General features: G+C 37.4%; 1 protein-coding gene across 6 annotated transcripts in view; it reads right to left on the reverse strand.

Moving 5' to 3' along the window:
- Positions 1-12,803, reverse strand: part of TTC37 (tetratricopeptide repeat domain 37) — a 47,914-nt gene that overhangs the window by 6,438 nt on the left and 28,673 nt on the right. For 5 of the 6 annotated variants that reach the window (XM_017807232.1, XM_017807229.1, XM_017807233.1 and 2 more), the window contains exons 29-38: positions 12,438-12,515; positions 11,039-11,163; positions 9,275-9,398; positions 7,608-7,826; positions 6,750-6,822; positions 5,974-6,027; positions 5,759-5,867; positions 4,332-4,460; positions 3,672-3,793; positions 1,568-1,726 (exon numbers count right to left, since the gene is read on the reverse strand). In XM_017807232.1, the coding sequence (XP_017662721.1) occupies positions 1,568-1,726; positions 3,672-3,793; positions 4,332-4,460; positions 5,759-5,867; positions 5,974-6,027; positions 6,750-6,822; positions 7,608-7,826; positions 9,275-9,398; positions 11,039-11,163; positions 12,438-12,515 (1,192 nt within the window). The remainder of the gene's footprint in view (positions 1-1,567; positions 1,727-3,671; positions 3,794-4,331; positions 4,461-5,758; positions 5,868-5,973; positions 6,028-6,749; positions 6,823-7,607; positions 7,827-9,274; positions 9,399-11,038; positions 11,164-12,437; positions 12,516-12,803) is intronic. The other variant, XM_017807234.1, reaches the window with a different exon arrangement.

Raw genomic sequence — 12,803 nt, forward strand, 5'->3', positions numbered from 1 at the left:
CAGAATAGCAGTTCAGCAGCACTCCTAAGTCCTGCAAAACAACTATTAAGACAAAAGCCAAAAACTTCAGCGAAAAGAATAGTTAAGGGCCCCTATAACCGAGTAAAAACTGTAAGGCATCACAGTGGATACTTCTGAGTAAGACAAAACATTTATCAAACTCTTAGGAAGTCTAAAGACAGAAAACATAAAAGCATATATTTATCCACTATGAACAGATGTAGCAGCCAGGCTTTTTCAGAATGCTATCTAAGCCCTAAGAAATACCTTCTTTAATTAGAACTGAAAAGATCTTCCTCAGAGGTAGCTTATCTGTGGCCTGGATTAAGAAGACCAAAACAATCAAGCCCTCCCACTCCCTACATCATATACACTTTCAGTTCACTTATCCCTGCTGGTAAGCAAGATGACTTGGCTATGCAAGGGATGCTTGAAGAATGTATACAAGCCCTAATTTAATTTCCAAAATGTGTTACTAAAATAGAGAATACAATCATGTCTTGCATGCCCTCTATTTTGCAAATCCAATCTGAATGAGTTCTGTAGATCAGAAAGAGGAAGTCTCACAAATCAGTGAAAAATGCATCAAAAAAGTATCTTTACAGAAATGATACTCCTGTGTTTCAGAAGAGAAGAGGATGTGCAGCCCTGAAACAAGTGAGATAACGATCTCTACAGCAGCCTTGCACTGGTCTTCTAAGACTGAAATCAACTTCAGTACTACAAGCTGGGTTTTATTTTATCAGTAGGCAGAGAGAGTGCCATAAATCTCTCAACTACATAAAGGACTCTAAAAGCTCACAGAATTTTTCTAAACAATATGTTACTTATATTGGAAAAGGAAGATAATAACTGTAGCTAGAACCAACTGTTAGAAAATAAACAAACATATGTGCTGCATCACCAGAAAGATCTCTTGGCATTTGTGAGACAGACTTCTCAGACTGTCTCACAGAAGCAGCATATGAAGTGAGTAATAGCATCTTCATATCTACTAAAAGGGATCACTCATGGTGCCATGGAAGGGAGTTAGTGAACACTGTTACTGGGAGTGATTTCTCTTCTCTGCAAAATCAACTTACTCAAAAGAACAGTGACATCTGAAGTCAGGAGATTATGGAGAAAGACCTTGACTGTGTTCAAGCGATTTCAATTCTCCCAAATAAGGTGACTGGAAGAGACTTATTCAGGTTTTCAGATCCTGAATAAGGAACTGTATATTACTACATTAGGAAACCCTTTACTTCCTTGTAGTCTTATGAGTTATGAAATATTTCATTGTTTTCTGCTTACATGTCAAATCACAGTTCCCTAAAGACACAGGTGCTAGGGATTTATCTCAAGTTTTTAATTCTCCTGTCTGCTTACCCTTACTAGTGGTTCTTATTATTTCAACTATTAAATAAATCTAACATCATGTTTCAACTTTATAACAACCCAAATACAAGCTATTTTTTCTGTCATTGACTGTCAGCAGATAAATAAAACCAAGCAGTGAAACTAATGTTCACCCTCTTACAGTGGGTGTGAGAGTGGCACATCAGTCAGGGAAAGGATGCACACTTACTTGCCAGGCGGCAACTGAAGTTGGACTGGTCATGACTGTCTTGCGAAGCTCCTCCAGGATGTTGCCTGGAAGTTCTTTGTGAGACTTCAACAGCTGCTTACACTGAACTTGTCTCAAAAGCAAAAACAGAGCTGGGTGCTCAGGGCAGCTTTTTAAAGCCTAAGACCAAAACATTCAGAATTATCATTCCCAAATATCAAAGAAACTTACATCTTTCCATTTTGTTCTGTACAGAAAACAGCATTGAAAGCATTCTCAGGATGTTTGCAAAATAGCAGTTTCCTCTTTCTCTGCACAAAGCAGTGTTCCAGGGATTGCCCCATGAAAATAGTTAACCTTTTTTACTCTCCTCAAAATACATCTGAAGTCTATCCCAAATTTTGTATATGTCCTACTCTTAGTTATTTTGTTATTATTTCAGGCAGTCTTAAACTGTCTGAAAGACAGTTCTTATTTGGTTTGTCAATCATTACCAGTGTGGGCCTATTAATAGAGGTAAAAACCTGTCCTGTGACTTTGACTGTGTTTCAAGCAGTTTCAGTTCTCCCAGGTAAGGTGATTTATTCTCCCTGGAACAGAAGCACTTTACTAAACACTTCCTGTTCCGTAACAGTAGGTCCCTAGAGAACATTTTTTTGAAAAAACACACAAAATAGCAAAGACAGAAAACCAGCCATCCGTTGCTTTACCCTTCTCAGGTGAAGTATGTGAAGCTTCAGCAAGCCTCACTTCATGTTATTTTTCCTGCTCAAATCAGAATACTTTCAAGAATTATAATTCAAAACAGATTTAAGAAACAACACTTGTACTTTTCACACATCTCTTTTTTTTATAAAATGAAATATGTTGCCTCTGAATCCTTAACAAGCTGCTGCTTTATAAAGAATGCAGAGACTTTCTGAAACACAATAGAAGCTCCTAAATTTGCTGCAATTTTCCCTCATGAACAAGTGCGGAATCACGCTGCCTATCTCAAACTGAATGACAGCAGTGCCTGACTCACCATCCCTAGTTATATGGCTTTCTGAGAATTTCAGGGTCTAAAACTGTCACTGAGAGTCTGTGGTACCAGAGGATGTTCCCCTTTTTCTTCACTAACTGCAGGCACTGACTGTCCTCTCCCCAAGCAATTTAACCAACAAAACACATGCAAAACCCTCCATAACCACCCCCCATGACAAGATGGGGGGAAGGACATACCTTGTATGTTTAGAAATATCTGATCTTTAATAGAATCATTAATCATTAATAGAAGACAGGTCAGTAGACATGGTGGCCAGAAAAGAAAAACACCTTCTCACCAAGCAAACAGAGAGACAAGAAGTACTTTCCCCTGAAAACCAGCATGTTCAACAAATCTGTTTGTTTTGGCTTTTTTTGTGGGTTTTTTTTTTAACTCTCATCCCTGTTAATACAGAAATGCCAAAACCAAGGAGCACATTTGCATGAGATTAGTAATTTTCCTTCATAAAAGTCAAGGATGTGTGCTGCTGAGTTCAACGGCTTTTTTGCTTATCTTTTGCCAAGTCTTCTGTTCATGAACACATGAAACACACACTTCAGTGTTGATAACACCCCAGTCCCCTTCCCCAGATGCATTTCCTCAAGACGTTTCTTTTCACAAAACCTTGTGGCTCTGAAACAAAGTAACAACACAACCCAGCAGGAAGTAAAGTCCCAGGCAAAGTCTCCTACATGAACTTCTTGCCTCAAATTTCTGTAATGTTCTGCTTAATTCTAGGTTAATTCTAGGCAGAAAGAGCAGATTTATCTTTATCATGACATACTCGTTTCAACCATTAACACAGTTTCAGTGTTGCAAACAGAAGTAGCATCTTGGTGAAGGGAGGATATACCAACAACTAGTTCAGTTGGGTAGAGCATGGTGCTAATAATGCCAACCTTGCAGGTTCAATGCCCCCATGGGCCATTCACTTAAGAGTTGGACTCAATGATCCCTTACAACTCAGAATATTCTGTGAACTACTGTATTTGTAGCTCTGATGGAACAGACAGTTGCTAATTCAAAGATTACCTTTTTGTATAATGCACACAAATGATTTTTACAATTCTACCACAGTCTGCCAACATGACACCATCATACCTTGTTACAAAGAGCTTCAGCTTCTGATAGTTTACCGGTCTCCTCTAGACTGGTAATAGCTTGACAGAGACACCAGTCTTCCAGAATACGGACAAAATTATGAGGAAGGTTACTTTCCCCAGCTGTAAAGACAGTTAAAACACTAGAGTTTTAATCTGACATGACTTTCTTCATTAGAAGGAATATTGAAAGATGGCAAAATTAAAAGCAAGATGGGAAAAATGCATACACCATTTGAGTTAACGATTCAGGAATAATTAATCAAACATGGAATTTTAATTCCAGTTTTCAAAACACTGTGGACATTGAGCAAGACTGAGCCTTTACTGGAAAAGTTACAGAACTCAAGGGTACTTTAGTCTTTCCTCATAAGCAGTGTGGCTGCAATGTAATACATCCACAACTATCCATTTAGACATCAGAGTTCAGACGTACTATTTTAGAAAACCGTTTGAGGCTTTGGAGGGGAAAGCAAGCTGCCATTAAGTAATTAACCCTAGCTGTGCATTAGAATTTAGCATTTTTCATGTGTACAATACGGTTACAGCTCAACTCACGACTGAGCAATAATCCTCAGCCTCTTTGCAAGTTCAGAATAGTAACGCAAGCTCAGATCAATTTTATTATTTTTTTTTTAATTAGAAAATTTGTATAGCTTACTTTTGGCTGAAACTGTAGACACAAGTGTCATCTCTAGACCTGTTCGTTTCGGCTGAGTGTTGTTTAGACAGACAACAGTGTTTTCAGCATGACAGGCTGCCATTAGCACTGCCCAGGCAGTAGGATTATCTAGAAAAGAATGGTCAAAGGCAACTTGTGCCATTCTAAATACACTGGTAGTTCATTTAGAATGGTCTTTACCAGATAAAGCATAAAAACATAGCTATCAGTGGAACTATACACTGTAAATAAGAGATAGCAACAACAAGACAAGTAATAGAACTCAGCCCAAAGAAGCTGATAACTACTTGTCTCTAACTAGTAAGATTTGCCAGATTATAAAAAGAAGATTCTGTTCCTAAAACCAACCAATGTATTTTTACATAAACACCAGTGTGCTAACCTGAAGCTGCCAGTTTATGTCTGACTACACAGATTAACCTTGGCTATCACTTAGTGCTGTAACAGTGGCAGCAAAAATCCCAAAATGCCATCCACAGCTTTCAGTCACACAGAATCAGTTTTGTCTGACCAATAACATGAAAGTTACAGCACTAAGTGCCTACTTCCACTGCCAGCTAATTCCACTGTCAGCTTTACCTTAACCTAGCCCTGTGAAGAACATCTACTACTGGAAGAGTAGTCTCTGTCATGAACTGAACAGTGATTATTTAAAGATTTCATCTATGTACATTTTCATCCCTAAGATAATTAAATTTCCCAGCAAAATGAAACAAAGCTTGAAGATTCAACAAAGTAAAATGCAAAGTATACTGCTTTTGATTAGCAGTCATATTCTTGTGTGTTCCTGTAGGAAAGTAACTGAAATTTTTTACTTGCAGTCACCCTTCCGCATCAGAGAAAAATGACTGCAGAAGAAACAGCATTTTGGTATTCCATCAAGTGCAAACTAGAAATTGAAAACCAAGCTAGGTTTTTGCTCCATACACTTAAGGAAGAACACCATCTAGTAAGAGAACAGTTGTCTATAGTTCATAACCCGCACATTGTAACAGAACCTTTCCAATTCAAATTCTCAAGCTAGATGAGTAATTATCTTCTGCTTGGTGTTGCATAAGGTAATTCTAAGGGAATTTTGCTAACATACTAAATAATACTAATGTCTTCTCCTACTGAGGGATTAAGAAATTGCCCGTATTTTCAGAATAAGCCTTAAAACCCAATGATATTTTTCTTCTTGTCTGGTTTAATTCCCACTGGAATAGGAATGACAATGGGAATTAAATGGGAATGATTTGGAATGACAAGGAAAATTTCAATTCTAAGCATTCTCCCCAAAATGTACATGGATAACCCTAAACAATAAACCAAACCAAGAAAAGAAATCTACTTTTCTTAATCCAGTAATTTTGCTTTTGATGGGTAAAAATTAAAAAATCAGTACTGTGTTTGAGAACAAGAGTAACCTGGACAGATGTGGATGGCCCTCTGGATATTTTTTATAGGGTTGTTTTTCTCATCTTCTAGCATGTGACCTGCTGCCAATTGATTAACTGCAATATTCAGCAGGACTTCCTACAAAACAAAACATAAGAGTCACTTAAAACTGTAAGTGATCAGATGGAATTAACTTTAGGATTGTTTATGGAATTACAAAATCTTCATTTTAAGAAAGCCAAACCTTTCCGTGCTTTGCATCGATTATATGTGCGATACTTCCTGCCACAGCTCCCCCCTGCAAGATTAAAAAAAAAAATCCAATTAATTTGGTTACACGGTTAATTTGGTTACTAATTAATTTTATGCAAAATATAATGCTGGTATCTTTTTATCTTTGTTAATCATGAATACAGAATTTGCAAAATGAGGTATTTTCCTTGCTTATAGTACAATCTCATAAAAAATTAGGAAGAGACATTCAGGATTAGAGCTTATCCATATGATTTGTTTCAGATATTAGCCCCATATACAAAGGAGTTTGTTTTCAGGTGCTATTTCTGTTTACATAATTAACATAAATTAAGACAAAGAGTATTTATTTGGAGAAAAGATAATAGTAAGCACGAAAGTGGCAAGGAAACATTGGCTAATGCGAAAAGTGAAATTGACTAGATTAATCAAATTGAACACATAAATTTTAATATATATTTATTTACACACATCTCTATAAAACTAAACAAAAAATTATACATAGTACAGCCTTTTATTGTTGGAATAATTCTAGCAGACTTTTCCTCTAAGTTTATTTCAGGATCAAGAGCTGTTACCTCCTGAAAGATGCAAATAATAGTATATAACTTCTGTATGTGGCTGTGCACTGCTGTGTATGCAAGCCTTAAGATTTCATATTAACTAGTGAAAGTCCACATACTGAAAGGTCGGGAGTTTTTTTACTTAAAAAAACAACACAGACTACCCAGGATGTAAACACCAGACATTTTAGAGCAATGCACTTACTTTTGCCTTTTGTGATGCAGACAGTGGAACTACTCGAGACAGAAGAGACCAGAGGGCAGGATTATCTGGGTTACTGGGGAAAAAAAAGGATATTAGACTTTCTGATTTAGATATGCACCTGGTTTTCCATGACTCAGTAGGCAGTTGCTATAGATACCAAATTTCTCTATTAAGAAAACAATGAAGTGCAGTAGAAAATAGACATGGGTAGTAATTCAAAACAAACAACACAATATTGAAGTTATATTGCTAACTAAAGAAACAAAATGTACAATATGCATATCAATATTCATGGGAAGAAAACAAACTTTAGGACTACAGGTCTTGTCCCCATAGTGTGAAGAACAAGGAATTTTAATTGTAGTTGGAGAAATATAATTTGCATGAAGAATAGTTTCCAAAAACACTTGGAGAGACTGAAGTGTGTTTTTCTTAAAGGAACAGAATGGTAAGGCTAATCAAAACACATTTAAATATAGACATTTAGCTAATGGAACAGATAGCTTCAAAGGCTGGTTTTAAATATTAAATAAAGACCCTTGAGACTTTTCTAGACTGAAGGTTATGCTACATATGATGAAAGATGCTTTCATAGAACACTGAACTAATCTAGCTATCAAAGAAGTCACCAAAACAAAACCAGAAAATACTGAATAAGCCATGAAACTTCTGCCATAAATCAGAAAGCAAACTTTAGTCAGCTGATGCTACAACCTTAAGCAAGGACTTCACCTTTGAAAAACAATTTAAATTTTTTTTTTTTCTAGAATGGTGCAAGTAAACAGAGGTTTGCTTACTGTTCAATGTAATCAAAGCAATACATTTACAGGGCAATCTAAAGCCAGACAAAGTACCTACCTGTGTACTGCTTTGGAGACTTCTCTCTGGACCCTCACATTTCTACCTTGTAATGCATAAATAGCAGATGCAGTAAGGCACCGCTCATAAATTCCATCATCCCCTTTTTCATGCTTCAGTAATTCTTTTAGGGCTGCTGTTGCAAGTGTTGCGTCCTGCTTTACCAGTCCTAGTGTGCACAAAGCCTTCAGACTTTCCATACTAGGTTCCTTTAATGAGCTGTTGAACCAAAGAGAGGGAAAGAGACATTATTTTGGAGCACAAATTAAATTTGCTGTTAACATTAGAGTACTTGTGTATTTCTGAGTCCTCTTGCTCCTATGTATCATGAATGATACACAGAATTAACAGTCTCTCACTGTGGGATCAAGCTAGATCTATATCCTTCAGGATCAGGTAGCTCCTAATCAAGCCCTTAATGATTATTTTTGCCTTCAAAAAAGACAAGAATATAAGCTTCTGATTCTATGTTTTATTTTCAGACTTAAGCAAGAAAAAATCAAGAGCTGTTAAAGATAAGCAGAAGGCACTCTTTGACAAGTAAGAAATGGTATTCTATCATATTAGGAAGATATCAAGACATACTCACTATTAAAAGCCTCTGTGCCAAGCTGGGTATGAGAAATTAAAAAGGTAGCTTCTTGTTCAGGGTCCTATTGAGGCCCTTTAAGTCATCTAGCATGAATTCCAGACAGCAGAGACATCTGTCTGTTGGACCAGAATGCACCATTTTTGTTCTTATTACTAAAATCCACCATATACCTTTGCAGCACTGTGCTTCCAATTCAGATCTAGACATATTCACTGTGATGTTTCTTTCCTAAACCATTAACTACTTTTTTTTTTTAAACACAAAAAAGGTCATCTAGAAAACTCTCATTGTTGATGATTATGACAAAACCAGAAGTCTGCAGTGATTTATAGGATGTAGGAAATATCAGGTTCCTAGCTACCTAATCATGAGTAACTTTGGATTTAGAGTGTACTAGATAATGGACCTTCACTATTTCAGTAATGTTAGGAGTCTGCTGGCAAAATGGTGTACTGTACTGCCACTACTGGAGTTCTCTACTGACAAAGGGTTGACCCTGAGAGGCTGAGATGTTAACTCTTAATCTGAAGCTACCAGGAGACTAATGACAATGAACAGGCTTTTAGGTTACACAGATCTGAAAAAAAAAAATACATTCACCACTTAACAGCACAACTAATACAGATCTGTTTCTTTTCATGGGGAAGCTACAGGCTTGTCCTTGTCTATGATGCTTGGAACACAACTGTTCTGGAGATTTCCTACTATTGAAATTGAAATTGTTTTCACTAGCCATATAGAGCTCTTACAGCTAAAGAGCAAAAATACTGCCTAGTGCTTAGGTAAACTACAAAGTAATATTATCTTAAAAGATAAAGTTTTCAAAACTATCATTCAAGGATGCTGGACATCCAAACTGCCCAGCCCTTCCACTCCATACTGCTTTAAAAATGTAGAAGACACAGGCCATAAAACAAAAACAGATATATCACAGAAGTAAGAGCACTGCATCCATTTCCACTATTATTCTGCAATACAAAAAGAAAATATCCACTTGAGTTCCCACAAAAATGAAATGTGAGGATTCAGCAGCACAATAAGATATCACATTCTGATTATTATTTCCTCTACTCACCATTTAAACAGCAGTGTCTTTGCAGCATCCACTTTGTCCCGTTTATATTCTATTATTGCCAAGGCAGTCAGGATATGTGCTCTATCCTTTTCAGACTCAGCAACAGACAGGGCTTTTTCATAGGCTGGTAAAAATTCAAGACTCAGAATTGAAGTAGAAGAAAAATCAACCCTTGTAAAGCATGGTATTAGAAAAGAGAGAGATACTTTGGGTTCAGGTTTGATATATTTTCACACCTCAAATCATAAGCAGAAGACAAAAAAAATTCAACTAAGACTCACAGATCTACTGCTTAGAGCCTGGGAGTTATTTAATATGTAGCAAGTGGAAACAGAACTGAAAAGCAGCATAGAGATACTAAGAAAAAGCCTCAAGAACACAGTAGCAATACTTCCCTGTGATAGCTCATTTATGAAATAGCACTTCAGATGGGCACACATCACTCCAATCAAAATACAAGATTACTTAAAACACTGACATAGCTGTTCCTTTCTGAGTGCTTACACTTCAACAGTGATAATTCAGTATATGTTTTTGTGAAGTCTCACATCTTAGCATTGCAGACCATGACACAGAATCATATTTATCACTAAAGCTAAAGTGCTTAGAACAACACATTGATCTCCTATCACAGAATCACAGAATAGTTAGAGTTGGAAAGGATCTCTGGAGATCATCTAGTCCAAGCCCTCTGCCAAGTCAGGGTCACCTAGAGCAGGTGACACAGGAACTGTGCAGGTGGGTTTTGAAAGTCTCCAGAGAGGGAGACTCCACAACTTCCCTGGGCAGCCTGTTCTAGTGCACAGCAACTTTCTTTACTGTAAAGAAGTTCTTCCTCAGGTTGAGGTGGAACTTATCTAGTTTATGTCCGTTACTCCTTGACTTGTCACTGGGCACCACCACAGTCTGGCACCATCCTCTTGACACCTGTCTTCGAGATACGTATATTGATGAGATCACCTCTCAGTCTTCTTTTCTCTAGACTAGGAATGATTCATCCAGGAAAGTAATTTTATTTGAGATCAAGGGAGGCTAAGATAAAAACAGCTTAATGGACAAGAATTAAGCACTTGAAGAAATGTAGCTTCCCTTAGTACATTTGAATAGTTTCTAGCACCCTGCTGAACTGCCTAATGGTTATCATAGAATAGGCTGAGTTGGAGGGGACTCATCAGGACTATCGAGTCCAACTCCTGACCCTGAGCAGACACCCCAAGAATCACACTGTGTGCCTGAAACCATTGTCCAAACTTGAACTCACACAGGCTTGGTGCCATTACCTTCCCTGGGCAACCTGTTCCAGTGCTCAACTACTCTCTCAGTGAAGAACCTTTTCCTGATTAGCTAACTTAACCCCCCCTGTTGAGCTTCATGCCATTTTCTCAAGTCCTGTCACTTTTCATGAGATTGAAGAGATCTGTACCTGCCCCACTGCTTCCCCTCCAGAGGATGCTGAAGACTGTAATGAGGTCTTCCCTCAGTCTTCTCTTTTCCAGGCTGAACAAACCAAGTGACCTCAGTCACTCCTCATAAAAGCCTTTCCCCTCCAGACCCTTCACCATCCACGTGGTGCTCCTTTGTACGCTTAATGTGGTGCCCAAAACTGCACATGGTACTCAAGCTATTAAAACAGTTGTGGAGTTTGTACTTACGCACGAGGACTGAAAGAACAAAATAAATTGAGTGACAGCTAAGTTGGTCAGATAAACAAATTTTGTTAGGATTAACCTCAAGGGAAGTGCCCCATAATGCTCTGAATTTTACCTTTGATACTTTCTTCTAAGAGTCCTTTCTTGAAGTAAGCTAATGCTAGCCCCACAATGCCATCAAACTCAGTTAGGGGTATTGATGCGTAAACTTCAATGGCCTTATCACACAGATCAAGGGCACTGTGAAAAAAATAAAATTACTGGTATGAAGCATGTAGCAACAGCTGCTATGATTCAGATACACTGTCCTTGAAGACCAGTATCCTCTTTTATACAGTAGTTTTAAGCAGACACCACAGGAAAAGAGCAATATTAGGACAAGAATGTGCAATGTTCACCACCCTTCTTCAGTTATAGCAATTAATCTTTCCACCTATCTGTTGCATGAAGAATAATTGATAGGAAAAAGTCCTCCCCATCTGCACAACAGATGTCACTTAATGGTCAACACAATGGAAGTGGAGAAAATAGCAGAAGAGAAGCACGAAAAAAGCAAATCAAACTATGCATGCACACAGACAGGCAAGTGCACATACAGACAGACCTTACAGCATTCTTGTTCTAAAACCACTATGAAGGAAATAATACAGGATTGTGTTTATTAAACTACTTAATAATTACTAGAACTTTGCTCTTGTCTAAGTTTTACACAGAAATCAACACACATACAGCTTTAGAATTGCTTCTAAAATATTCTCTGAAATTAATGACTTATCACATCACTAAAGGCAAGAAGTTCCAGCATCATGTACAGAAACTTAAGAATATATGAGGTTTCTCAAGAGAGCTAACAAATATCTAATTAGCACAGCTTGAACTATCTCATATGAAAGAAAAGACTGAAAGTCTTCATCTATTAAGACTTGTGTCCTGCATTCCCTCAGAACTAGAACGGTATAATGAAGGGAACTTAGAATTGTGAGCAGAACTATAGCAGAGGGGTTCATCAGCAGAAAAATCACACACGTACGCAACACCCCAACCACACATGCTGCAGGTTGTACAAGTCAATACAAATTCAAAGGGCAGGCAGAAGGGATCTTAAATAAACCTCGAAGTAGCTATTTTATTAAGGCTAAGCCTATTACAGATCTCACATGTGGAGACTGTAAAAAAAATTAAAAAAAATATAATCACAATTTATTCTGGAGACTATACAACAGTTACATTGTATAGGTTACATTAAGCCACCATAGTATCAAGCTAATGATAAAGGAACCACTGATACCTCTGAAGACATACAGCAATTCCTTGCAATTTGATTTTTTTTTTTAATACACTACACATTTCTGGAGCAAGTTCAATCAAACCTTTCTACAGTTAAGAATGATGTTTAATAGATTACTTTTAGCAATGACCTTTCATCTTTAAGCCTCAGCACAAGTGTTTTGTGTCACTGCACTCACTCCATCCAAAACTGAAGTCAGGAGTTTGGAAAATATGTCAACACTTACCACAGTGACCTGCCATAGTTTTGTATTGCTGTATTGTATTTCTCAGTATCCTCAGAGTTTTTCAGCAATGAAGCTGCCCTGAAATTAGCCACAATGAAAAACAATTACCATCTGCATATTTTGAGAATAGTTCTCAGAGCAGAATGGACAACTGTTTTATGCAGAAGCTTTTCTATGCTCATTAAACACAAACAGAGCTTATTTTACTGTTTTAATGCATCAACAAACACGCTCACCAAACATGGTTTCATTGCTACATTCCTCTACCACTTGAAAACAAGAGAGAAGGGAAAAAAACCCCAAAGCCCAACCACATCCATTAATTAGAATGGGACAGAGAATAAAACTAAAACCAAGCTTACCTAT

Source organism: Lepidothrix coronata, unplaced genomic scaffold (genome assembly GCF_001604755.1).
Source record: "Lepidothrix coronata isolate B3197 unplaced genomic scaffold, Lepidothrix_coronata-1.0 Scaffold18, whole genome shotgun sequence".
Lineage (NCBI taxonomy): Eukaryota > Metazoa > Chordata > Aves > Passeriformes > Pipridae > Lepidothrix > Lepidothrix coronata.